The 26,447-nt window shown below is 42.7% G+C and overlaps 1 protein-coding gene across 1 annotated transcript in view; it reads right to left on the reverse strand.

Moving 5' to 3' along the window:
* The window catches only part of LHFPL2 (lipoma HMGIC fusion partner-like 2), a 129,995-nt gene that overhangs the window by 6,515 nt on the left and 97,033 nt on the right, over nucleotides 1-26,447 (reverse strand). Inside the window, exon 3 of the mRNA XM_019517734.1 lies at nucleotides 20,349-21,123. Within this exon, the coding sequence (XP_019373279.1) occupies nucleotides 20,349-20,778 (430 nt within the window). The 5' untranslated portion in view covers nucleotides 20,779-21,123. The remainder of the gene's footprint in view (nucleotides 1-20,348; nucleotides 21,124-26,447) is intronic.

Here is a 26,447-nt window from a genome sequence, read left to right on the forward strand (position 1 = left end):
CTTCCCAGAGACGAGCCTATGAACGCCACTTCATCAACCTCCTCGATACTAAAAATCATGGACGAAATATAGACATTGGATTTATGACGCATTATAACCTGCCTGACAGCTTACTCCCCAGGTATCTCGCCACTATTCATCCCCCTTCTTGCTCTCTCCCCCCACCCCAGCCTGTCTCTCACCCACAGACGCCTCAATCTACATTTTCACTGACTGCCTGTCTTGTATGCATACCAGCCCAGCCTCTGGCTCCTTTACTTTTCATTCCATCCAGGAAGAGCACACACCAACTGCTGAAACTTCCTTAGCCTGAAGAAGGGTTTTTGAACCTGAAAGCTTGCTTAATAACTGTTTTCCGACTATTTAAGTTGGTCTAATAAAAGATATCAGAGTCACGCAAAGAACCTTGTCTGCCTATTTCTTGGTAAGCACTTCTCAACCTGAAGAATTCCTAACCAAAACCTGTGTGGGGTACCGTGTCCTGGAGTGCATTTTGTCTGGATTTTTCTGAAGTCCAAATGTGCTTTAACTAACAGCGGGATGTTGGGGGAAACATGCTGAACATAAGTCTTCATTTAATTATAAATGAACTGGGACCGTCTTCTCTGAAAAAAAAGATGGCCTTACATAGCTGAGCTATGAATATGGAACATTGTCTCTACTTGAGTGAAATGGGTAAACTCAGTGGTCCTAGACCAGTGTAGCCAACACCACAGAAGGTGCACATTATTACAGAGATTTCCCTTGCAAAACATGCTGTATTTCAGTGCGCACACACCAAAGTATAATAGACCTCTCCACAGGATATCAACTACTTCCTTATTAATAGGCCCATTAAATAGTTCCCATCTTTAACAACTTCAGTAATATTAAACACCTGTTTGCCATTTGTAGGAGCACTTAATGACTGTAATTCAAAATAGGGCTTTCTGGGAATTTAAAGCTAAGGAAAACTGCCCTGCTTAAGGTTTGGTGTAGGCTAATGGTACAAGGAGAGGCACAGTTCACTTTATGTATTACAGCACAAAGAACTATTGTATTGACCAGCCCAATGGCCTAATATCTGAGTCATGTGGCAGATGACAGATCCATCCCTGATCTCCCCTGGCTAGGAAGGCTGCCAAGAGTAGTATATTCAAGTACTTAGAGCAACAGGAGTGGCTCATGCTGTTCCCTGTTTGTCATCTGAAGGAGTGATTACAGGCTCCTGCTGACCAACTGCCTCCACTGCTCCTGCTGTTAAAGAAAAGATCCAAGGAGGGGCTCCCCTTCCTGACCAAAGAAACAGAGTGCATAGCCTGACACTGAAAGCCCACTGCAGTGGCTACTACCAGGGAGAAGAGCACTCAGCTGCCCAACCTCCAACCAGCCACCACACCAGCAGCCAAGACACCATTCAGAGGAGAAAAACAGCTGCATATGCACTGTGTTCAGCTCCACAGCATCCCTGCCTTGGTCTGCCACTCTGCTGTTTGACACCTGGGGAAGAAAACCAACCTGCAGGCCCTTTTCTTTGGTCACCTCCCACTGCCACTTAACTGTGTGATGAAGCAGTGCTGCTCCATGGTATGGGTATGGGACAGTTGGATGGAGCAGAAAACAAGGACATAAGAGTCAGTATGAGGAGGCAGCATAAACAGGAGTGGGAGTGCTCTGTGCTCCGGAGCCATACAAGCCTTAGGCTCCGAATCTACGAGGGCGAGATTAGCAAACAGGGTGTTCTTATCACAGCATCTCCAGGGGTTCACATAGGTTCCCTCACCTGGGACACAACAATCTACACTGTGCCATTCTCCACAGCATATATAGTTCAACTCGTAATTTGTATCTAAGGTGGAGACAGCCAGTTACACATGAAATAAAGGCAACAATGCACTGGTTTTGCCCTTTATGCTTCTTTACAAATCCCATGTTTGACAGTGATATTTTCTCATGCTAATGTCAAGCAGGCATTTCATCATTTGACCATATCCATTTAACCCATGGGCTATGTTGGTGGGAATGGGGAGTGCCCAGCACCCTTCAGATCAGGCATGAGGTTCCCACTGGCTCTGCAGTTCGCATGGTTGTACTGCTCAGTAGTGGAGGGCTGTAGTTTCTCTTCACCATGTACATTTATGATTTATTTGTATTACTGGTCACACCTTGCAGCTGTCATCATGGATTGGGCCCTCACTGTTCTGGGCACTGTACAAAACAGAACCAAAAGGCATTCCCTGCACCAAAGTGTTTAACATAAGAAACAGCCAAAGGATAAAGAGAAATGGGAACGCAATGAGAAAGTGTTGGCCAGTCTGAACGACAGTAGTGTCAGCACGTCAAGAGCTATGGCCAAGTTTACTGGTGGCATTGCAGCAAAAGAAAATTTCAAGGGAGACAGTTAATCTTGTGGATACTTATGGAGAGCATGTAAGACAGCATGGGAGAAAGTACAAAGGGGCTTGACTGGGTGATGGAAGCTGCTATCTTGGGTTGACTGAAAGCAGGAGCCAGTCTCTCAGTTGTGAACAGAGATAGCATGTAGCATAAGGAGAGGTTGGGAAGGGTTTTGAAAGTGAAGCCACATAGCTTGTAATTAGCTGTGCTAGAAAAGGGGGAGCCAGCAGAAAGCTGCAAACACAAAGGTGACGTGGTCACAGAGGCAGAGCACTGCAGCTCTGTGCCCAGGGCAGCACCAGCTCCTTCCATGCCAACTATGACAGTGCAATTCCAGTCCAAGTGCAGCCACTGTGGTTATCACTGCTTTTGCACTCCCTCCCTCAGAGGCAGCTCCCTGAGTTGCTGCCGGGTCACTCTCCCACCTCCCCCATTACACAATTTAATTGGCAAAGCATTGGGTCAGGAAACTGATGTTTGCCATAGTGTTCTGAACAGAGCAAGGTTGCATTTGTCAAGGCCAAAGACTGATGGATAGGAAAAGCCCCATCTTAGTGATATTATTCAAGAAGACTTGGAAAGATTTAGACTAAGAAGGTCTGTGTTGAAGATGATACCCAGATTATGGGTCTTGTTGATGGAGAAAAGAGATAGGGAAAGGGCTTTGGGAAGAAAATTAGAACTTATAGTTTAGCCATCCTGAGCTGGGGCTGATGGATAGACATCTACATCTACAAGGAGATGTCAGAGGCTGAGATTTTTGCCTTAAACCCAGAGAAAAGCCATTCCAATGCACACAGAATCAAGACACAATTAATCCACTTAGTTATGTATTATTAATATTTACATATAGCAATGCAAGTGGTTAAATACCTGTGACTGCTCCTTTACTGACACCAGTAGCTTTTCTGAGATTACCTAGATTTAATTCAATAGGCCAGATTCATCTGCATCACCCTGTTCTAGATGTCCCTGGGGTATTGGGTCTGTCCTCTGGGAAGGAAGAGGTCATCAGAGATTGCAGAGAGACCTGCAGTGCAGTGGAGTGGAAAGGGTCTATGACAGAGACAGGGAAGAGCCCTGGGCAGGATGCGAAGTATGCATTCAGTGAGTGAAGGGATGCCAGGGCAGTGCAAGATGGAGCAGCAGTTACAGAAGCAAGGAGGGTGGGATACATGGTTTTGTATTTTGACAGTAGGAACATGGGCCTGGAAGGGGCCACATCAGCTGTTCAGTCCAGTCCCATTTCCCTCAAATCAGCACTTCAACCCTCACACTACATGAGGCACTACTTGGAATACCAAGGATGCCCTACAACATACCAACAAGCAAAAGCAATGGAAATGAGGCACTGTCGTTGCCCTGCCATTGCAAAGATGAGAGAGATTAAAGCATGCTTGTATTGTGAAGAGGTAAAGCCAGAGAAAAGCTAGAGGGTAAGGAAAAAAATGGAAAGGAATGAATGGGCACACACAAGATAGCAGGTCATAAGACAAGAAGAGTCATTGGGCAAGTGCTTGGGGTAGAAGGGGACAACCAATGAGAGAACTGTGCAGTTGTGGAGGAGGAAAGAGTGGGAAGACGGTGGGGGAAGCAAGCTGAGTGAAAGAAACTGGCAAGATCCTGTGTGAAGTGAGAAATGGGGAAATAAGGTCAGGTTGTAGAATGAGTCAAAGAAGACAAAAAGGCAGCAAAAAGTCTGCAATTGCAGAAATTGTGTTCAGTTGAGTTGGAGAAGTAGAGCTGCTTAGCTTGGAAGACAGTGTAACCGGAGGAGAAGGGACTGAATTTATAGAGAGCCAGCATGGCCACAGGATTTCCACCAGTCATGTGCAATCGTGTTTCACAACAATAGGGAAATCAAATTGTGAAAGAAAATCAAGATAAACTTGTGCCTTCACTAAGACCTGTGCTACTTTATTTTTGCCATGACTTTCTTTAAGCCAGAAACCATTGTATGCTCCTTCCCCAAACTCAGCATGCCTCCTTGAGGACAGTGTCCTCCACTGCTGTACAAATTTCTGGAGTATCCAGGCACATCAGTTACAGGATTTGCTGGGGCTTCTAGTAGATAGTATCCTACCGTACAGTACAGTTCCTAACCACAAGTTTGAGAATCCACCAGATGTATTAAAAAAACACAACTACCAACTTGAAAGCTTTTGCCCATCTCAGATACAAAATCGAAAATAGTACTAAAAATGGTAAAAATCTTTCAAACAAGCCATTTTAGGTGAACACTACATTTTTATGTGAACAAGCCATTTTTATGTGAACCGTTTACTAATCTAGCAACAATTACCTCTAGTCATCCCCTTTGCTCGAAGACTGACCTAGACACCATGAATATTAATGACAATGATCGTCAATCAGTTTCTGCCCTTGTGCTAATGTATTAACACAGCAGTCAGTCTTCAAGATAGAAAGCAGAATTCTAGAAAGTATAAGCTGGAGTCCCACTCAGCAGCTGAGTCCTCTCTAAGAAAGCCTTTGAGGTTCAAACATTATGATGGTTTTTTGAAGAAATGTGAAGGCCAGTTTAAAAGCATATTAATATGTCCATCTATCTTAGCTACCACTTTATTAAACTATTTTTGTCCTGCTTATTTAAAGTTGACCAAGTTCTCTTCATCAAATTACCTTTCTGTTATTACGTGCCATCTTTGTGTTTTTTTCAATGTGATTTCATCGACCAAAGAAGAGAATTGTGAAGGATGGCAATGCATTCAGCAAGATGGCTACAAAAAAGACTAGAAAGCTGTGTTTAATTTTTTTTCTCTGTGGCCAAGAATCCTGTAGCTGTACAGCAAGAGCACTGGCTTAGGGCTCTGATGTGAGTATATTTTACTAGAGTCTTACTCCCCTACATTTCACTGAAGAATATTGTCAACTTTGATTGTGTAACACCGCTACCAAACTTCAATTCTCTCTTTCATACAAAAAGGCCACTTAAATTTAGATTTCTTCTACTTAAAAGCATACAGGGGAATTTAACATGTAAACTTCAAACCCTCCAAACATGAAATGATGTAAAAGTGACCACTCCCCAAGAAACAAAAAAGAAACAAAATCATGCTTGCTGCAAAAATCATCAGTAGAAATAGGCTAGAAAGTATTTTTGTGCAAGCAGATCTCTGACAACTCTGAAGTAATTCTCTGCACTTTGATCTTTGGTACTGAGGTGTATTTTGCACATGTGTGTCAAGATTTCCACTCCACCCCCAAAGGCACAGGAACTGTGATAAGTGTTACTCAGTTTTGATAAAATCCAGCAGAGCGATGCAGGCAACCTTCCTAGAAAATAGCAACCTGATGAATAAACATTAGCATTCATTTGTCACACTGCATGACGCTCAATATTTGGAGTAGGATCTGAGCTGCAGCAGAGCAGCAAGTTTTTTTAGTGACGTAAAGCAGATCCCTTTCACTGGAGCTTGGAAATCCACTCATAGGAACGCAGTTACTCACCTGTTTATTTGGATAAGTGGATGTGCACACTAAGCTATTTAGTTCTCATAGTCTCCTGTGCATCTGCTATTGCACCATATTCAAAAATCCTAATATATATTAGGAAGGCCAATTTCCATCGCAAATCCTGAAACTATCTTCTCATTTCCGAAAGAAATTGTAAAAAGCTCTGAAATGCTGTTGAGGAAACAGGAAATTAACCAGATGTGGTCGATGAGGCAGCAGTGCAGCAGGGTCCGAGGAAAAGCAGTACCCGACTGCTTCACTTTAACTGGGGAAGACCCAAAGGGTAAGGATATGCAAGGGGATATGCCTTCCACTAAGGCTTCCTCCAGTAGCAGTGATATGAATTTCATTCATCTCCTGCACTTAATGGGAGATAAGACTCTACTCCCACCCCAAAGGCATTTATGAAGTGGACAGAGTAAGCTTGCCTCCATTGCCAGTGTCACACAGCCAAGTCTGTCAAAATGTAGGTGGCAAGAGAGGGCTGGTCCTGGGACTCCAGGAGTCCCTTACGTATGCATGTACACACATGTGCTTTCTGACATACTGGAAACAATTTCTGTGAAGGGCTCTATCAGTATAGAGAGATTGTTCTGCTCCCCCTTATCACTCAGATAGAAAAAACATTGCACTAAGCCTCCTGCTCAGCAGGTATCCCTAGAGAAAACCTTCTCCATTACAAAATGATTGTTTACAGTGTTTTTTTTATTTTCATCTGGTAGGATCAAATGGGGAAGCTGAGGACAGAGAACTCAGTCTGAGAAATCTGAATTTGAGGTTGGGGAAGCTTTGGGAATTATTGGAAGAAGCCTAACAATATTCCAAGCTCCGTAGATGTATCCTTAGCAATCTGCAGAGGCATTGGCTCAGTAACCTGTAGCACTGTGCAGGTAATCTTGCAGTATCTGCAACAATGATCCCACCGTTAACACCATAATTTGAGGCCTGCTAACACTACACTATAACCAAGAGCAGGTCTGGAAATAACTGGGGTTTCTTATTATATCTACTTTTGTGACATGTAGCCCTTAAAGGCACTAGGAGAGGTCTTAGGGATGGATATTTTTCTCCCCAATGTTTATTGTATGCATTAAACAGCACTTTGTGTCTAGGCTGTGCCACTAGCAGATAGCTAACCTGGCTCAAAGGCATCTTGTGCGCTCCTTCTTGCCCTCTCCCTCCTCCATTTTCAGTGCCCTACCACATCTAGTAACAGAGCCACAGTCGTGCTCTCAGAGCTAAGAGAGCAGCTTTAATGATTTCTTGGCTTTACATTTCAATGACAAATCCTTACTCGAAGTTGAATATCTGCAGCTGATCAGGCACAGTAGCACTGGGCTAGGGCATAAGACCCAGGAACAAAACTGTCCCAACTGAATAAACAGGACACTCACGGCTTGATTATGAGCCTTCCATTGTTCATAAATTGCTGGCTGTCCCTCTACACACTTGGAAGAAGAAACAAGAATTTAAAAACATGCTTTACTTCCCCTTTAGCTTTGTAGCTAGAGGCTTTCAGCATATACTGGTAAAGTTAACAGAGTTTGTCATTCAGACTTGCCAAAGTTAAGTGTCCTCCAATAGAAAAAACAATTCCCAACACAATTCTACCAATCCTTTCTGTAATATACAGGCTATCTGCAAAGAGTTAAAATAAATTAACATTGCTGGCAACCTAATCAATGAAGATAGAACATTTAGCTTTACTGGGGCTTCCTATAATATGCGGAGTTAGGCTGACACAAGTGAAGGACTGCTCTGTTCCTACAGGCACATTTTGCAGCACCTAAAAGGTAAAATATTGCCTAAAAGAAGTGATATCTTAAACAAACAAAGAAAAACATTAGGAGCTGCAAAGGCCTCAGTCTCAGCAGATCTTGATGCTGGTTATATTTACAGTTTCTCTCGTCCAGTTTTTTTAAACCCTTCTAGATCTGGCTATCAGCACCAAGAGCAGGCACTTTTCTGATGCTAAGCCTGTCTCATGTCACCACCTTTTCTTCTTCATTTCAGAAAACCTCTCAGAGTTGGCTCCCCATTACAGGACTTTAAGCCCTCAGTCATGTTCAGAGGCAGATCCACATGCCACTCATTCCGACTCCACCCTCTGCTTCGAGAGCAGCAAGAATACCAAAGATCATATTCAGGCAGTAACTGATCCAGAACTTAAGCTTCTTACCTCCTTGGTGAACACCAGACTAAAGAAGACAGACGGTGCATCTACACATGCAGTAAATTCAGATGCTCTTGGGTGCACGTCTATACATGCATCTGGGTCAGAAGCAAATTGAACTCAACAGGAGCAGCTTAGTTCAGGGCTGGTCCTGCCTTCCTCTGACCCCTCTTCCCTTCCCTCCCCTGCCCTGCAGTAGCCAGAGGGAGCTCCAGGCTCTCCTGAGTGCCGGGTGCATGAAGATCAGGACCAACCCTAAGCTCTGGGGGAGGGAGAGTGGGGGGGACAGGGGAAACTAGAACCAAGACAGTTTTACCCCCCCACCCCGGTTGGGAGCTGCTCCAGAGCCAGGACAGTTCCCCCTACTCTGTCCCAGAGCTCAAGGCTTAGCCAGGTAGCAGTTGTGACCCCCTGCTGCCTGGGCTGACCAAGAGCAATTTTCTTCTGGTCAGGATTTAAACATGTGCTTCAGCACATTAATTTAAAGAGCCATTTTCTAGTACCCGTATCTGTTGGTACTAGCAAACAACACTTTACATTAATCTATTGCACAATACTTGCTGTGAACATGTAAATGGTGACACTTTACTGCGCATTAGTCTAATGTGCACTAAAGCGCATGTGTAGATGTGCCCAGAGGTAGTGGATATTTGGTGGGGAAGAGGCAAGGCAGGAGTGCTGGGACAAGGAAAGACTCTGAAAATCTATATGATTGTAGAAGTGTTGGCAGCATCATGGAGAGGAAGGTGGACAATAGAGGAGAGGGTGACTGTAAGATTGAAAAGGGGAATGTGAGAAAAGGAGTAGACTAGTGAGGAGGAAGCAACAGCAAAAAGAAAAAAGGCAGCAGTTAGGGCACTGGTTACACACACACACACACACACACACACACACACAATCTTGTCATACAGTCTGCCGACAGAGAATAAAGGCTGCTGATAGTCATAGGAGGAAGAAAACAAACAGCACTTTACCGAAAGAGGAATGGTGTCAGTTTGACCCGGCTCCCCAAGTGTCTGTATGGATTGCACACTTCAGCGGGCCTTTGTGGCACTTATCTAATAGCTGATTCAATCTATTAGATAAAAGCCCCAAAAAGGGCTGCTGAAGTGCATGATCTATACAGACGTTGGGTGAGCTGGGTCAAACTGACGCGATGCCTCTTTTGGGCATGTGCTGTGCTCAGCGTGGGGGTGCACCCAGCTGAAAGTAAAGCACTGGTTTTTTTTCCACATTTGTAAGCAGCCAAAACATTTTAAAAGTTTGGGACAGAGAAATAGCAAAAAAACATGTCAAATGATGTATCTCACCCGGCCCCTTCCTGCGGTATATCCTAGTTTTATTCCAGAGAGTGGTGAGGGGGAGTGGACATCCTTTTCTTTCTACCCTTCCCACCTCAGCTGCCAAAAGCCTCCTACACACATAGCTTCCCTGCCCAAATCAACCTCCTGCTTTGGCTATAAGATCACAATAACTTAGTTCAGCTGCGAATGATTTACCAGGCAGATGGGAAGTAGCACTATCCCCAGAAATTCCATTCTTGTAAAATGAAGAACTCTTCTTAAAAAAAAGCAGCAAGCACTGCACACACCAATAGACGTGAATGTTCATTAGCGTACAGAACCAGAACACAGAAAACTGTCTAGGAAACACTGCAAGGTTCTCTCTTAGGGGAGACCTGTTCATTTCTCAAAGCTGGTCCTGCTGCACCTTTACTTCCACGGCTGTTTAGCACTTTACACATAACTTTAGCACAGTTTGCCTTCTTTGGTATAGTCTCTTGCCTTCCTCTACACACTAGTCCCTTGAGCTTGCACTGTCGGCAGCCAAGTAGGTTAGCTATCCTGCTGGAATGTAGCCATGTGCGTTCCAGGAAGCCCTATACCGCATTGTGCAGAATGCTAAAGAAATTAAGGCTGTGCCAAGATTTCCACTACAAACCCCAGTTTCAGGGCTGTGCAATTTCTGCATTAGGAAAAAAGACCCTAGGCTGAGTGTCAGCAGAAGACACACTTTTCAAAGTAAAGGGTTGGGCCCTGCTTCTACACTTGTGACAACGCTCAGAGGTTGCCTGGGTTTGGCTGCCTTCCTGCACTCATTTAATGTAATGGCTGGTTCTCTTGCATTCCCACTGCCTCATTTTCTTTGCCCCATCTGTCTAGCAACTACTTCCCTCAAGTAATAAGCAGTGAGACTCTAGATCGGGGCGGGCAAGTATTTTGGGCAGAGGGCCGCTTACTGAGTTTTAGCAAGCCATCGAGGGCCGCATGTTAGGCAGCCAGGGGCAGATAAACATTAATTTTCTAAATTTGGGGAGGCCCTGTGGGCCGGATAGAATGGCCTGGCAGGCCACATCCGGCCTCTGGGTCGCATTTTGCCCAGCCCTGCTCTAGATAGATTCTCACTTGACTTTCCTCCCAGCTCCCTGGTACATTACAATTTTCCTTACCAGACTCTGCACCTCCTGACCTCTTGTGCCCCTCACCTCTGATGGACCCAAACAACAGCTCCCCCCATGCTGACTCCCCAGCAACTGCGATCCCAAATCCTGCATCTCCATGCCCCACACTATGCTCTTTGCAGCTAATAGCCTCACTCAGTTCCAGGAACCTCTCTGCCTCCAGCTCACCTCCCATCCTCTCTGCAAGCTCCCATGTATCTCTACCCTTCTGTTTATCCTCCTGCTATAACAGCAAGCTCCAACTGACTCCCAACTTCCTTCCCAACTTCCTCAGAAATTCCCAGTTCCTGTCTCACATCCCAGCAGCCAATAACTCTCAATCATACCTCCTCATGTCACAACTCCCAGGGAACTAGCCAGTTCCACACTTCCCCTGTGCATGTTTCCAGTCCTGACAACATCTGGATTCTACCACTCTCTCTGCGATTCCAGCTCCTGTCTTACCTCCCAGCTCACAAGCAGCGGCAGCTCACATGTCACTGCTGCCATGCAGAGTTCAGATCACCTTTCTCTTTCCCCAAATAGGAATAAGAACAAAGGCTGCAGGCCCTAAGCCCCCTTCAGGCAGTTGCTCAAGCATGATCACACTAGATAGATGCAAACTCATTCAGTACTGTGGGGCTGTACAGCTGCTCAAGCAATTTGCCAGTGGATTCACCATTAAAGAGTAAACATTAACATTAAAGAGTAAACATTTAACATTAAAGAGTACTATAAAGTGGCAAGTTGTGCCCCACCCCAAAATAACAGTGTGGAGAAAAAGCTTTACTGAGTAGCTACATTTGGGGTCAATGATGCTCCTGAAAAAATAACTAAAATCCTTATTACAGGGAATGTGAATCATCTGTAAGGCATTGGATCCATGGCATTACGTAAAACAATAGCAATAGCTCAGATATCAAAAAACAGTATTCTTGGTGACCATAAACTTTTTAGCTTGGATGGAGGTTGCTGGGAGAATGCCCCAGGTACAGAATCAGAACAGCTTCCTTTATGTGGATGCTTACAGTTTTATAACTCTGATATACTGTCCTTGTCATGACCGTCTAACATTTCTGTATATTACATTGTATTAGCAAGTTACCTGGCTAGACTTTTTGTCTGTTTAATTCTGACCGTAGACCTCTTTTTTCTTTATCCTAAGTGCAGCTGTTTTTCTCCTTTTCTACCTCAGCACATTTCATGTCTCAGTGCACATATAATTCCCCCAAATCCCTGATATGCCATGGAAATGGAACACTGACTCTTGCGCTATTTGCAAACAACTCCAGTTACACTGAATAGCTCATGTGTAAATTTTAATGCCAGATTATTTTACGAACATAATTTCTTTTTGGATAATGCATCTAATTCAGAAAATGACAGTCATCCGACATCCATACTTTTGCCTTAGGAAAGTGTCATACTTAATTGTTTTCTTTCATTAAAAGATAACTCAGTTTGATTATCTGGTACCCAAGCATATACATAAAAATGATCAGTTACCATAATTAGTTTGATCCATGTAAGCAAAGTCACTTAGTTATAAACATTCCATTTCATCATTTTAGGAAGGGTACAAAGTTGAGTATGAAATATCCCTAAGGCAAAGCAGGACAAATACTAGAACCGTATCCCATTCAGAAAGATAAAGACACCATGCAAAAATAAATATTGTTAACTTATTATTACCCAAAACAACGTATTACTTCTCCCACACTAGGAGATATTTTGACATTTATTTTCAACGACTGTGATCATGATGTAACAGATACACCTAGATTCAAATTGGGTTTACATATTTTAAGTTAATCTTATTTGAGTATTTTTAATTTTGCCTGTCACAATGTTGTTGAATTGTCACTGTTCAGCAGCCTGTAATACTACATAACACATGCTCAAACTGGCAGTCTAACATTTGCAATCCTTAGCCCCAGAAGAGTCATTTTTGACTACAAGGAACAGTTAAGTTTACATCCTCATTGCATCAGCCAAAAAAACTGCTGTTTGGAACAAACAGAACCCAAACAGATGTTTGCTACGGAAACTGGAACTGATGCACCAAATCTTGTGTGTGTGGGTCACTGCAACCAGTAGCACTACTGGGCTGTCAGCATTAAAATAGATGCTGAAGAGCTACTGTTAACATGACTGGAGCCATGATTATTAAACTAAGATGCAGCAAATGTAAACAACAGAGGAAAAAAGCTTAATATAAAGCCAGAGGCATAAATTATTCCCAAATCACAGATGTTATTAACAAAAGATTAAATCAAAAGTTCCCAAATGTGCTCTGTGGAGACCTTTGTCATGGCCTGCAGAGAGCTGAATAGCCACATAATACTGGCCATCTCCCTACTGGGAAACTCCAGCTAAGACACCTCAAAGTACAAAGCTACAGCTGCTCCTTCCATCACCAACACCAGAGTACATCCAAAGCTATCAGCTGGCACTTCTGGGTGGTTGGCAGTGGGCCACTGGGTCAGAATGGGAGGAATAAAATAGGGAAGGTTGAAGGGGCAGGCACTGTAGGAAACATGCACCAGGAGGGAACAGAAGGAACATCAAGAGGGAATTTGCTTTGTGGGGAGGAGGGCAGGAGAGGGAACAATGAATGGGGAAGGAAGGGGTGATGGAGTACATGAAAAACCCTGGTAAAGGGGAATGGGAGGAGGATGTTGGAATGGGATCCTGAAAATGGCTTTAAATGAGAGGAGGCCATGGTTGGGGGAGACTTATGGTCCAGCTGAGGTGAGCAGAACTGATTCCAAACATGTGCAGGGAAGAAAACAGGATTTCAGTGGAGGAAAAATTATGTTGACTGTGGAGAAGAAATTAATCCTGCCAGGGTGGGAGCATGTTTTATTTTTATTTTTTTTGAGTGAGGGAAACTGAGCAGACAGTGAGGACCTGAGATAAGAGGCACCCTGATTTTGGCTAGGTGAGTAGAGAACTGTGATCACCACTATTGACTGGCTAAGGATTTGCATGGCCTATTCTATGTGCGTATTCCCCCATCTGTCCTAGCCTGTAGGTTACATCTTGCTCTTAGACTCTAAGCTCTTTGGGACAAGGCTTTATTATTCTATAACTTACACACCTAACACAGGGGGTTCTACACTGCTTGTGGCCTCTAGCTGCTACTGCAACAACAATATGTAATGATGGGATAGCCTTTGAATGCAATAGAATGGATTCTGACTTCAGGTATCCAAGCATGGTGGCAGGGGAGAAGGAAAGGTAGTTCACAGGATGGCTCCCTTCTCAAGTGGATTCACAACCTGGCAAGACGTTAGAACCTGAGGGATACAACATCCCACTTCTCTGCCTGTCTCTGCTATGACAGTCATACAATTCAGAAGGAACTGCCAAATCAAACTGCCTACCTAATATATCGGAGATACCTCTGCCTATTTGTATTTAAAGCTTTACCTGAGTTACATAGTGCTGTTCCTGAAAGGGAACCAGGCTGGCTTGTGGCATCTCAAAAGTACACATAACTTCAAGTTATTCACACAGCTAACCCAGTTTCACCAGTCTGACACATGGTCACGGTGTCACTGAAGGCCTCTTCAGGAAAGTCTCAACACATCTGCACTTAAGTCACTTTGAAATTCTTAGGTACAATTTATGTTTCAGGCCAGTTCCTATCACTGAAGGGCATTATCCGCCCAGCATTCAAAATCCATGCTGTTTACTTACTGTCTGTTTAGAGACTAAGCTTCACTGCAGGTTTTTTTAAAGCTTTTATCTATAATGTTTTTTTTTGTTAAAGACACATAAATGATGATAATTTTCATCATGAAATTAAGCTACATGAAAAACTAAGAGAAAACTCTGCTATTAAAAAAAAAAATTACAGTGCAAATCATAGGAACATAGAAAAGTCGGGCTGGAAGGGACCTCACAAGATTATCTAGTTCAGCTCCCTGCTCAAGGTAGGATCATCCCTGACTAAACCATCCCAGCCAAGTGTCTGTCTAACCTACTTGTACAAACGTCCAAGGATGGTTATTCCACACTTTCTCTAGATAGCTTGTTCCAATGTTTTACCCTCACGTCAGAAAATTCCTCCTAATCTCCAACCTAAGATTCTCCTGCTGCAGCTTAAGGCCATTGCTCCTACTCCTGTCCCCTCTGGCAACAGAGGGAAACTCATCGCATGACCAAGGGCTGGGGTAAACATGAAAGCCATGAGAATATTTGTATCAGGGGTGCTCAACTTCCAGCCCATGGGCCAAATGTGGCCTTCAGAGCTATCACATCTGGCCTGCAGGGTCCCCCATGGGTCCAGAAACTTGGCAGTTGGGGAACAGTGTTCATTAATACGGTCATCCTCCCCCTGCCAAATTCCCAAACCCCAAGCCCCACGTGTCTGGTCAGAGCCAGGCTGTGCCCCCTCACCCATGCAGGGCTGGGCTGGGCCACATCCCTTCCCATCCCTCTACCCCACATGAGGCCAGGCCATATCTGCCCTTTTCCCTATGGGGCCAGCTTGGGACTGGGTCATGACCCCCCTCCCCCCCATGGGGCTTAGTGAAGCCCCCTTTCCCTACCCCATGGGGCCAGACTTAGGCTGAGCTGGCTCCCCCCCATCCCCTATATGGCCAGATAGTGGCCAGCATGTTGGCTCCAGGCTGGACTGGAAATCACCATGCAGCCTGCAGTCGGACCAGGCACTGCCCAGCCAGTTTGCCGGGGAAAAAAGTTAAGCATTACTGATTTATATAAATACTATCAATTTGGATTGTAAATTGGGACTGTCTCATCCTTCTGTGTTTGTTACATAGCCCAGTGGAGTACCAAAGGCCGATGGTGACCCATAAGCACCATAAATGCTTATGCTAATAATATGCATGTACTGTCCATGGACTGCTGATGATTTACTGCCTGTCACTAGATGGTTACTGTGACAATCTATACTGAACGAATTATTTTCTATTATTCCAAATGTATTTTAAAACAGCTTATCATTTATCCTTAGAATTTTGAATGATTCATAGCCTTCTTAAAAATAGACTGCATGCTCCAAAAAGGTGTTCAGATGGAGGCTTGTCCAGACTTTTTACTGCTAAGTGATAATTATTTCTCTAATGATACAGTTCCACTCTTTGGACTCTTTGTTGCAGGGGACAGATTCTTTTCTTGATGGCACAAGCTTTCCATGTTGACAAAATTAAGAATGCCAGTTACTATTTTTTGTGCCTCCAGAACAACAGCAATTTCAGCCATAGAAGCAAATGGTGAAAAGCTTAGTTTCCTACAAAGGAATTCCAAGATCTGGAAAAGCTCTTCAAACAAGAGGCAGATTTCTTCTATTAATCTTTATATTAAACTGCCTATAACAAACAAAAGCTCTCTGTGGACCTGATATGCATACGGTTGCCATTGACCTAAAGGGAGCTCCACATATTTGTGCAAGGGCAGGAGCTGGACTTAAGGATTCAATTCTATATTTTACTATTTCACCTCAGACACCACCCACATCACAATGTAGGATGCTAGAAAGAAACGATATGTCCGGTATCCATTATTGTTTTTTCATGATGAAATTCAGGGGTAGATTAACTTGCTGTATGTTTTTAATTGCATTAAAACCTTGTAGGAATATATAAATGTGATTAAGTCTGCAAGATTCTGAGTGCCTGTAAATGCTTTTGCTGTGGTTGCAGCCTGAAGACCATCCCTTATTACATAATTGCAAGTACGCAGCAAATGTACTGAAAAACAACTACTGTACTTAGAGGAGCCTTTTGCTATGATAAAATCACATTTCAAAGAAATGTCACAAACCCTAGCTCCCTGCATGGCTCCCCTCCTGGCCCCAGGTGTCTTCCTAGTGTGGCTCTGACTTTCCAAGGCAGAGAACCTGAGCTGGGTCAGGTATACTCCAAGCTGCTCAGAGCTGTTCCCATAATAACCACTTGGCCTAAGTGTCAGTTTCTGGTGTGCTTGAGCAGCAGCACAGCAGGGGGGCTTGATTTATCCCTGATGGATCTGGGGTTGGGAGGGAAGAAAAACAAATGACATGTCCATTACATAGCTTAGAAACGAAAGCATTGTTACAGTCCTGTCAAAGGTCAGCCATGCTGACAGCAGTTCTTGAACCATTTGCTCAGATGCTTTCCAAAAATCAGGATCCAAGAAACCCTGAACTCCACAACTAGGATAAGTCAGCAGCAAAATAGTTTCAGCTAACCAGATGCAGTCATGCTTTTGTCACAAAGTAGTAATGAATTCAATAAAAATTAATCTTGAGAGAACAAGACACTAGCCACAAGACAGCAGGCTGCAAATACTGGCAAAGGCATTTCTCATAGCAACAGTTTCAGTAATATGACCTTTCAGTTATCCAGGTTATGTGGTGTGGATTTATCTTCATTGGAAGGAAAAAGTATTTCAATTCACAGTGCTACTGAAAAAGCACACCTAACACACAAGAAATGCTTTAGCCCCCCTATTGTCTAATTCCTGAGATAACAATTCTTCCCACTGTCCAAACTGGCATATTTTACAACCGAACAACTGCCTTTGCACATACCCCCTTTTCAGCAAGGAGAATGTCTGGTCTCCAGAGCAGTCCTCTAAGATACAAGAATGCACCTTCTGCACCTTTTGAAATTGGGATCCTCTTAAATATTTTGGGAGGATATCAGGGGTGTAAACTCGGTTAGCTCTTCAAGGGATGCTTAAGTGATAGGTCCAAACACCCTCGCCTTATACAAAAAGACAAATATGTATATCTTACAAATATGCCTTTAATAAAAAAGGAATGTCACCCCTTCAAAACTTCATGTGCCCTAGAAAACAAAGAAAGTGAAGAGCCAAAACCTACTACTAGATATAGTTTGTAATCCAGTTCTGCATATCAGCCCCATTTCTGGGGCTGGATTCCCAAAACAGAATGACTAGACCAAAACTACACATTTTAAAAAATTAAAATAAAGCCCTTTGCTGGTTTGTAGTTATCATCTAGATAAATGCATCTTAAGCCAAGATTGGGCCTGAAAGTATGGCCCTGTATTGTGGGTGGAGCACAAGCACAACACCTTTATTCTGGGCTTCAGGGCTTTGGTGGAGGGGAACCATAGTCACACAGCACCTCTCTTGGCCAGGGTGAGGAGTGGACCCATGGCCTGGTGCTGTTCTCACCCCTTTGTGGGGAGGCTAGAGTTCCAGTGAGTGCTAACTTCAGAGACCTGGGGTTCCAGGAGTGCAGCTAAGCAAAGACTTTTCCATATTACCAGGTGACCTTGCACAACCACCCTGAACCAACACGTCTCTTTAGCCCTTAACTGAGCACAAAGCATAATAAAGTTACAAGAGTTTAAACTTGCAATCTGGTACCTCTCCTCATGGTGTAGTCAGTTGTGTAGTGCATGCACTGTTAGCAACATGAGTATTTAGTAGGGTGAGGCAAAATGGTTTGCTTAAAATGAGATTCAGTTCAAAGCTTCAGCCATCTCTGGACAAAAGTCTTTCTACGGTTTGAAAATATCTAGTCAAGAGCATAGCTTATAGGTGAAAGAGAAGAAGCCACTACACATCCTGGAGAAGTGTAGAGAGTGATACGAGGAGCTGTTTATGGCATATATTAACCTAACCAAGGCCTTTGACTCCATCAATTGTGAAGCCTTATGGAAGGCGCTGGCTAGGTTTGGTTGTCCACTGAAGTTCATCAGCATCCTCAGGCTACTCCATGGTGGGATGACTGCCACAGTCCTTTGAAATGGATCAGGGACAGATCCACGTACCATCTGTACTGGTGTCAAGCAGGGCTGTGTTATTGCCTCAACCCTTTTCTCCATCTATCTTGCTGTGATTTTGATTCTCATCCATGACTGCCTTCCTCCCAGAACTGGGGTTGAGTATTGAATGGATGGTCAGCTTTACAACCTGCGGCGCCTTCACAGCAAAACAAAACTTACGAAGACTGGCATCACCAACCTTCAGTATGCTGACAACTGTGTTATTGTCATGCACAGAGACCGATCTGGAGTCCACCTTTGACCTTTTTTCAGATGCTTATCATAGCCTGGAATCTCCCTTAATATTGGAAAGACCAAAATGCTCCACCAGCCTGCCACAGCAGAAGCTGCTCCCCTCTCCTCACAAATCACCATCAGTGGAGAATCCCTAGAAGACACTGAGCATTTCCCATACCTCGGCAGCCACCTTTCCTAGTCAGTCAGCCTTGATGTAGTAATCGAACATAGGATTTACTGTGCCAGCATATCCTTTAGAAAGCTGCTTTGCTGTGTCTTTACTGATCAAGATCTGCAGGTGGAAACTAAAATCCTGGTCTACAATGCAGTGGTTATCTCCATGCTCCACTATGGGTATGAGACATGGGTGACATATCAAAGCCACCTTAAGCACCTGGAATGGTTCCAACACTGTTGCCTCAGGAAGATCCTCTGCATTAGATGGGAAGATCGCTGCACCAATGCCAGCATCCTTTCTGCACCTAACATAACCAGCCTTGAGGCAAAGATCATGAAACATCAACTCTGCTGGGCTGGCCACTGTGTGTGGATGGCTGACACCCATCTCCTGAAGCAAGTCCTCTTCTCTCAACTCAGTCATGGTAAGAGGACCCATGGAGGACAGAGAAAGTGCTACAAGGACACCCTGAAAGCATACCTTATGAAGGGTGGCTTCAACCTTACAAACTAGGAAGTGTTGGATGGTAACAAGTCTTAATGGCACTGCACCATACATCAAGCTACAGCCCGCTTTGTAGAAACTCATCTTGCACAACATCCTGGTCAACAGCTGTGCCCTTCCCCCTTACCATCCTCCACCCCTCCCCACCCAAGGCACCGCCTGTCATATCTGTGGAAAAACTTGCAGAGCACGGATTGGACTCTTCAGCCATCTTAAAACTCACCAATAATTCCCCCTTTCCTTCCTCCTCCAGAAGACATCATCTTTATATCAAGGGATAGCCGCAGAAGAAGAGATTCCCCATAAGATCAGTGCAAATATTTTATCTGAAGTCCACAGCCCCTTCTGAGAAGATCATATCCAGAAGTGCATCATACAAACAATGTAACATGCCTGTGGTTTTCTATACTGCTTGTTAAGTAAAAACTATCTCACCTTCCTTTGGGAAGTGAAGAACTCAGCACACATTTTTGCATCTCACTGTAACAGGATGCATTGTTAAGCCCCACAAAATATGCAAATTAAACCAAACACCTTATCAGACTTAAAGGAAACAAATAAATTGCTTGAAGCCAATTCTTTTGTTAATCAGAAATGGTTCTGTCACTTGGACACTGAACAGGTAACACCTGAAGATTTCAAATGCAACTGAGTGAGGGATTGCATTATTTCCATGAAGTACCCTGGGTCAAACAGTGGTCTTGAAAGAGTCCAGAGAACTCTCCCTGCATAAATGAGAGCTGGGCATGTAGACAGAATCTAGCCTTATGGCCTGTCTTTACTCTCACCACAATCCTGAAGCGCCAGACACAGACACAGCGAACTGCCTCCTGCCTAATGGAAAAATCATTAAAGCAGAGAGAGGGAGGGAGACTGTGTTCATGTTAGCATTAGCTTTGCTTCTGTACTGTGAACAAAGGAGAGAAGTTCGAGTTACTGAAACAAACTTTTCAAACAGTGGAAAGACTTGAACAGCTATAAAAGGAACTTTGGCAAGTTCACTTTGGCGCACAGCAAACTGCAATCCTGCTGCCAGGTCAATGTATTCCTGCTGGGTAGCTATTCAAACAGAACTTAGATCCTATAGGTCTACTTTTAGGAATTCATCTGAGTGTCTAATTAACATGACTTGTCGGTACACAGACCTGTATATTTCCTCCTAGATTCTTTCAGCAGAACAGCACCAAAACATTTTAGCTGCTGCCACATCACACCTACCTGCAATCCCTTGTAGCAGCCCACAGACATTAAAAATGCTTTTCTTCATTACACTCTGCACACACATAGTGAAGACAGACACAAATGCCACAGCACAGAGAATCATGATTCCCACAGCTAGGAAAATAGCAGTAGCCTGCCAAAATCCACTGGCAATCTCATTGAAGTTCTCTGCATAGGGGCCACAAAGCGTGTCTCGTCTGGAAACCTGCACATGGGAGATTCTGGTGCAACGCCCATAGATCCCCAAAGTTGGATGGTAAGGCTCCTGTGACCCTCCAGTCCTGTTGTCCGCATCCTCAGAATTCACAGGCTTGGCTTTGCCAATCAGCCAATCTGCACTCATGAAAGCTATGAGCTCTGCAAAAGCCACAACAATGCTCAGGAGTGTCCACAGCATTGAGCGACATGTTACAATGACATGACACATATTGATGTTCAGTGCTTGTGTTCAGTGAGGATGAGAGTCGGAGATCCAACACCAAGAGAAAAAAATTAAATAAATTTTTAAAAAAAGAGACCCCAAAATGCTGTTTCTGTTCTGCTCTTTTAACTGTTTCACAATAGGTGGAATGGAGGATTTCTGAAGAAGTTAGCTGCCCAAAGTTTTGCAAGCAATCCACTCATTTGTTCCCAACGTCTAGCTTCTCCTTTCTTCTTCTCTGGATACTGAGTACTGAAGTACGTGTTTCTGTGTTAATATTCATACTGGCACATGACGTTACAATAGTGTGGGGGAGGGCACAAGGACTGCCCACTCCTTGACATCACACACCTAGATGAGAGAAAGGAGGAGAATATATTAGCAGTGAGAAAAAAGTCCCTGTTCTACCCCCACAGCTCCCAAGAACACGCCAACAGTTTGCAAAGATCCAAATCAACATGTGACAATTCTAACAGGGGCCTGTCAAATCCAGCCTGCTGGAAACGGCCCAAGCTTCGCCTCAATAGAGTAATTAATCTCCTGCTGCACTGCTGGACTCACAGCATCTGTTCCATCCTAGCCTACTTGCAGTTGTTTGTCAAAGGCATTGCAAGCAAGGTCCCAGCCACAGAAAGCAGCAACACCCACTCCAACTCCACACTGCCCTCCTCCCATTCAGACAACTGCTCTTGGCAGTTATCCACCAAAATGTTCATACAAATAGAAACAGTTTTTCTTAGCTGCATCCCTAGGTTGCTGCCTTGTCTTTGGTGCTGGGAGTTTAATCAAACCTCTGTTTGATTTTAAAATGACCAGCACAAGAGAAGTTACAATATCTACCACTGTGGAGGTACTTTGCATCTCATCATTAGTTAATACTAATAGTTAATGCTAATACTGGTAACCTTAATATGTGGCTGCAGAAATGCTGCAGGTTCAAGAGCTCTGGTCAGAGCCAAACAGCTAACAGCTTCTGCTGCAGCTTCAGTGGGCTGTGCCTTTTCTCAGCACCCTCTCGGCTCCTTCTATCTGCCTCCCATCTTGAGTTATGCTGCAAGTATTCCTGACTGGCTCCCCCAGAGTGGCTGGTGCAACTTCTGGCATTGTACTGGTCTTCATACGAACAGAAACCAGAAAGAGACAATACCTTGCTGTATTCCTAGTTTATTTCCACTGTTTCCTTAAAATTCAAAATGGAACCAGAACATGTCATTTTACATGGTCTGAAATATATCACTTGGCGCAGGGAGTGGGAAGGGGGTGGGGAGAAGAGATAAGGGCAAGTCTGTTGAAGTTAACCATAATGACAACACTGGATTTTAAAATTTACTTTAAAAGATACTAGTGATCAACTGAACTTGATGACTAAAGAATCTAGAACCAAAATGATTTTTAATTGGCACTCAATAAAAGAAAGACCACCAATTGTTACTACTGCTGTTGGTGTGTGAATTTTAGAGCATGCCACAAAGAAGCCACTACCATTTTTCTATCCCATGTTAGAGGAGTAAATACTGTCTACTGTGATCACAATAGGAAAACTCCCACTCTACCTTCAAAGCGTTCAGGAATTTACCCCATGAATTTTGCTCTCTTTTTTCACATTACCAGAGAGTATCCCAGAAGGTCTGACCATAGTGTCCTCCTTTTCACCTGCAGACTTCATGGGTGAGCTTATCAGGTATGTAGTTTCAAACTGCCACCGTCATACTGACAATTCAAACCAGCCTTATTCAGTCCTACATTACTGTTTCTGTAATATCTCTTCCTGGATGTTTTCACTTTTACACTTAACATGGCTAACAATAAACTTTGTATTTTTTCCACCCATATTTTCTCCACTGCCACTGGTAGTGAACTACAGATAAACACCTCAGCAAACAACATAAAAGAGTTTAATCTGCTCTGAATGTGTTTGGCAATTAGGCAATGTATTTAATTTGCTTTATTGGATAATGCATTAAAAGGTAATTTGGGACATTTTCTTTAAAAAAAGCTAGTAATAAAGAGAAATATCTTTCAGTTAAGTTAAAAGTGTAATTAAAAATTGTTCGGTTCTCTAAAAGAGTGGGGAGATTTCAAGTAGGCTGATGTACTTATAACTTGAATACACCCTTTGTAATAACATACATTGAGAGATGATGCATTAGTTTGCCAAAACTGAACTCTCTCATTATTTCCACTTTAAATTGTAACTGGAAGGCTGTGAAAATCCATAACAATGCATTCTTCTCGTCAGCTACAAGGAACAGTCTAATAGAAAATCTCTCCGTTAGGAAAGTAAGCAGTCACATACAATTAAAAAAATATAAAATCCATATGTAAGTATAAATACTTTTACAACAATTATTATATACAGATACAAAATTTCAGTCTGGAATCAAGGAAAACACAATGGGAGAAAGAACAATTTAGCCATTAGCTGAACCTATGCATGACTGTTTACAGAAACTGAGAGAAGAGAACAAAGTTCATATTTACTTCATCGGGTGGATATTTCATATGAACGTTGGAAGGAAAAACCATTAAAATGCATGATTCATTACATACTGCACAGAGATAACAGCCTTTGCAGAAATTGGAAGGAAAGTCAGTACTGATAAATTTTTTGCTTCCTAGTTTTCTGCTTTTCTGAAGTAAATTAGCAAAACTTCCTATGTGGTAATTCCAAATCTTTCCCAAAGAACGGGCATACGTCTTAACTATATGCATTTTTAATACACACATTATTGTAAATGGGTATTTTTACATTCATTCTTGTACAAGGGATATACCCCCAAAATGGGAACACTGCTTTCCTAGAAAAGAAAAAATGCTAAACATTCAAATAACCAAAAAAGAGGATAACAGAAACTTAAGAAACTGCCGCATCAGATCAGACCAGGGACTAAATTATTCACAGTCATGTTTCTAACAGTGGCTGCTTCCGGATATTTCAGAGGAAAATGCAAGAAAAATTTTACTGGAATCATAATGGAATAACTTTAGTCATTGAATGTTTCTTCCTAACTCACATAATATGTAGTTGGCTTGTGCCTTAAAGCATGATGGTTTATATCCTTCATTAAAATGGTCCCACTTAATGAAAGAGTGGATTTTTTTGGAATCCTACTGACCACTTCAGCCTTCATGATATCTGGTACGTTCAAAGGCTAAATACACACTGTACAAAATATATTTCCTTTTTATGAGTTCCAAATGTGATGTCTTTCATTTTCATTGAATGTCCTTCTAATACTCACATTAGAAAAAGGTATACAGAAATACTAATGGTATACAGAAATAGTATAGCATTAATTAATCTGTCTCTTCTCATTTGCATCTTAAGATAGGACATCAAATAGCCCTATGTTTTAATTTTCCTTCATGTACATTCAGCAACACTTTTCATTGATTCATCCACAATGACACCCAGGTCTCTTTCCTCAGCAATTACAGCAGTTAGTGTAGAACTTTACAATGTAGAATTACTATTTAAAGCTTTTCCTTCTAATACAAGCTATCTTGCACTTACAAATGAATTGCTTCTTCTCCAGCTAAGTTATTCCTCACACGCTTTTCCAGTCACAACTAACCTAAATAATTTTGTATTACCTGTAGGTTCTTCCAGTTCGCTCTCCATTCTTTTTCCCCAGAACAACAGTATCCAGAACCTAGAGCCCCCTCTCTAATTGTCTTTCTGCCACAAACAAAGCAAATTATTCTTACTTTTAAGGGATGGACAGATGAACATGATTATATCAAGTAAAAAGTAAGGGCAGGAGAGAGGACTTACCACACCTCAACTGCTCCACAGTAACTGTTTTGCATGTCTGCTCACATACTTAACTTGCTGTATGTTGTTAATCTGTTCATACCCTTTGTTTCATTCTCATTCAGCCAATTTCTAGTATGTGGCAGAATTTTATACTTCTTCTACCAGGACATTTCTTTATCTTAGTACCAAAATGACTCAAACTTTTTTGAAAATCCAAAAACATTATGTAAGTTAGGTGTTTATACACTTTTTGTGTTGACACATTTAAAATGCTTGATTAAGAAGCATATTTTTCTTCTAGTGTGATCATTTTGCCATTTAAGCCATTTCTCTGCATTATTTCCGTTACTGTGTCATTCATACTTTAATACCTATTATGATTACTGAGAGAAGTTATTTGGATAAAAGACATGTGTCCACATCTGGAAAAACAACTTCTTGTACTACAAGCCCTAGTCTTAAATCATAAAGAAAGCTTGTTTCATTTGGTTTGAAAAAGGACCCTTTGTTTGGGCTGCTTAGTGTTATGGAAGATACAAATCTAGTTTAAGACCATTGCAGGTATTAATTAATCTCTCACCACTGAGATCTATAGGACTGTTCAGAAGGGTAAAGGCTACACATTACCATTTTATATAAAACGAACTACCAAAAAATATAACTCAAATTGCTGTCATCTCAAAAAGCTGCAGTTTTTAGGGGTAGATATCAGGCCTCTGCAATGCTCAGGTAGAGCAAAGCTAAGTCCAATGTCTGCTAGCCAAGGAAAGCCAGCTCCTTCACCTTTACTCATCTTTTAACCAGAAAATATCATCTGTTCTTAAAAGCAGATTTTATGTAGAACATTCCAAAATGCAAAGCAGGTAAATGAAATTCAGACAGAAAACCATGCCTCTTCCTTTTTTTTTACCCAACCGAAAACAAATGAAAGCTTGAGACAGATCCAAATTTTAACATCTGAATCTGTCTTAATCTTAAAGTTTGGACATGTTGAGCTACAGGGATTTGCTTTGGCCTGCCATACAATCAGATTTGAACTTTGCAGCTGTTCCTTCCTGAGTCAGTTGCATAGTGTTGCTGTTTTTTAAAAAAAGCCCTGTAAGCAAATTATTAAAACGACAAGGTAAGAGACCTGTGAGTACTTTCTAGAATGATTTGATGGCCTGTTCTATATGATCTTTTGTAATCTGAATCCTTTTACCAAAAGACAGAAGGTTCACGCTAAATCATAGAACTCAACCCTTTCCTGTCCTACCCTAGTTCTGTCAACTCAAGAGAGAGAATAAATCATCTACAGAGAAGTGGCTTTTGGCTCACTTTAAATAAACAGCTGAATGGAGGGCCACACAGCTTGCTGAACCAGTCCCAAAGTATGAAACAACTGCAGTCACAATTAGATCTTTTCTTCTCATGGCTGGTAGAGTCCAAAACAAAATTATGCAGAGGAGTGTCTAAAGCTGGTTTACAAACTACAAGTTTGATCATCTTATCATGTATAATGAGCAAATACTTTAAAAGTCTTGGTTCAAATTTTCCTGAAATGTTTGTTAGCAGACAACATATTCTGAGACAACTTACAGGTGAGAGCGGAAGTAGCTGTAATTTGTGGAAAATGGAAAGGTGCCGGAGGACTGGAAGAGGGCCAACATGGTTCCCATCTTCAAAAAGGGGAGGAAAGAGGACCCAGGGAACTACAGGCCAGTCAGTCTTACCTCGATCCTGGGCAAGCTGTTCGAGAAAATTATTCTGGCACACATCCAGGAGGGGCCAGCAGGGAACTGCATGCTCAGGGGCAACCAGCATGGGTTCATCAGCGGCAGGTCCTGTCAGACCAACCTGGTGGCCTTTTACGACCAGGTCACTAAATCATTGGATGCAGGGGTGGCAGTGGATATAGTTTTCCTAGACTTCAGGAAGG

This window comes from Gavialis gangeticus, unplaced genomic scaffold (genome assembly GCF_001723915.1).
Source record: "Gavialis gangeticus isolate Ggan-Ray unplaced genomic scaffold, GavGan_comp1, whole genome shotgun sequence".
Classification (NCBI taxonomy): domain Eukaryota; kingdom Metazoa; phylum Chordata; order Crocodylia; family Gavialidae; genus Gavialis; species Gavialis gangeticus.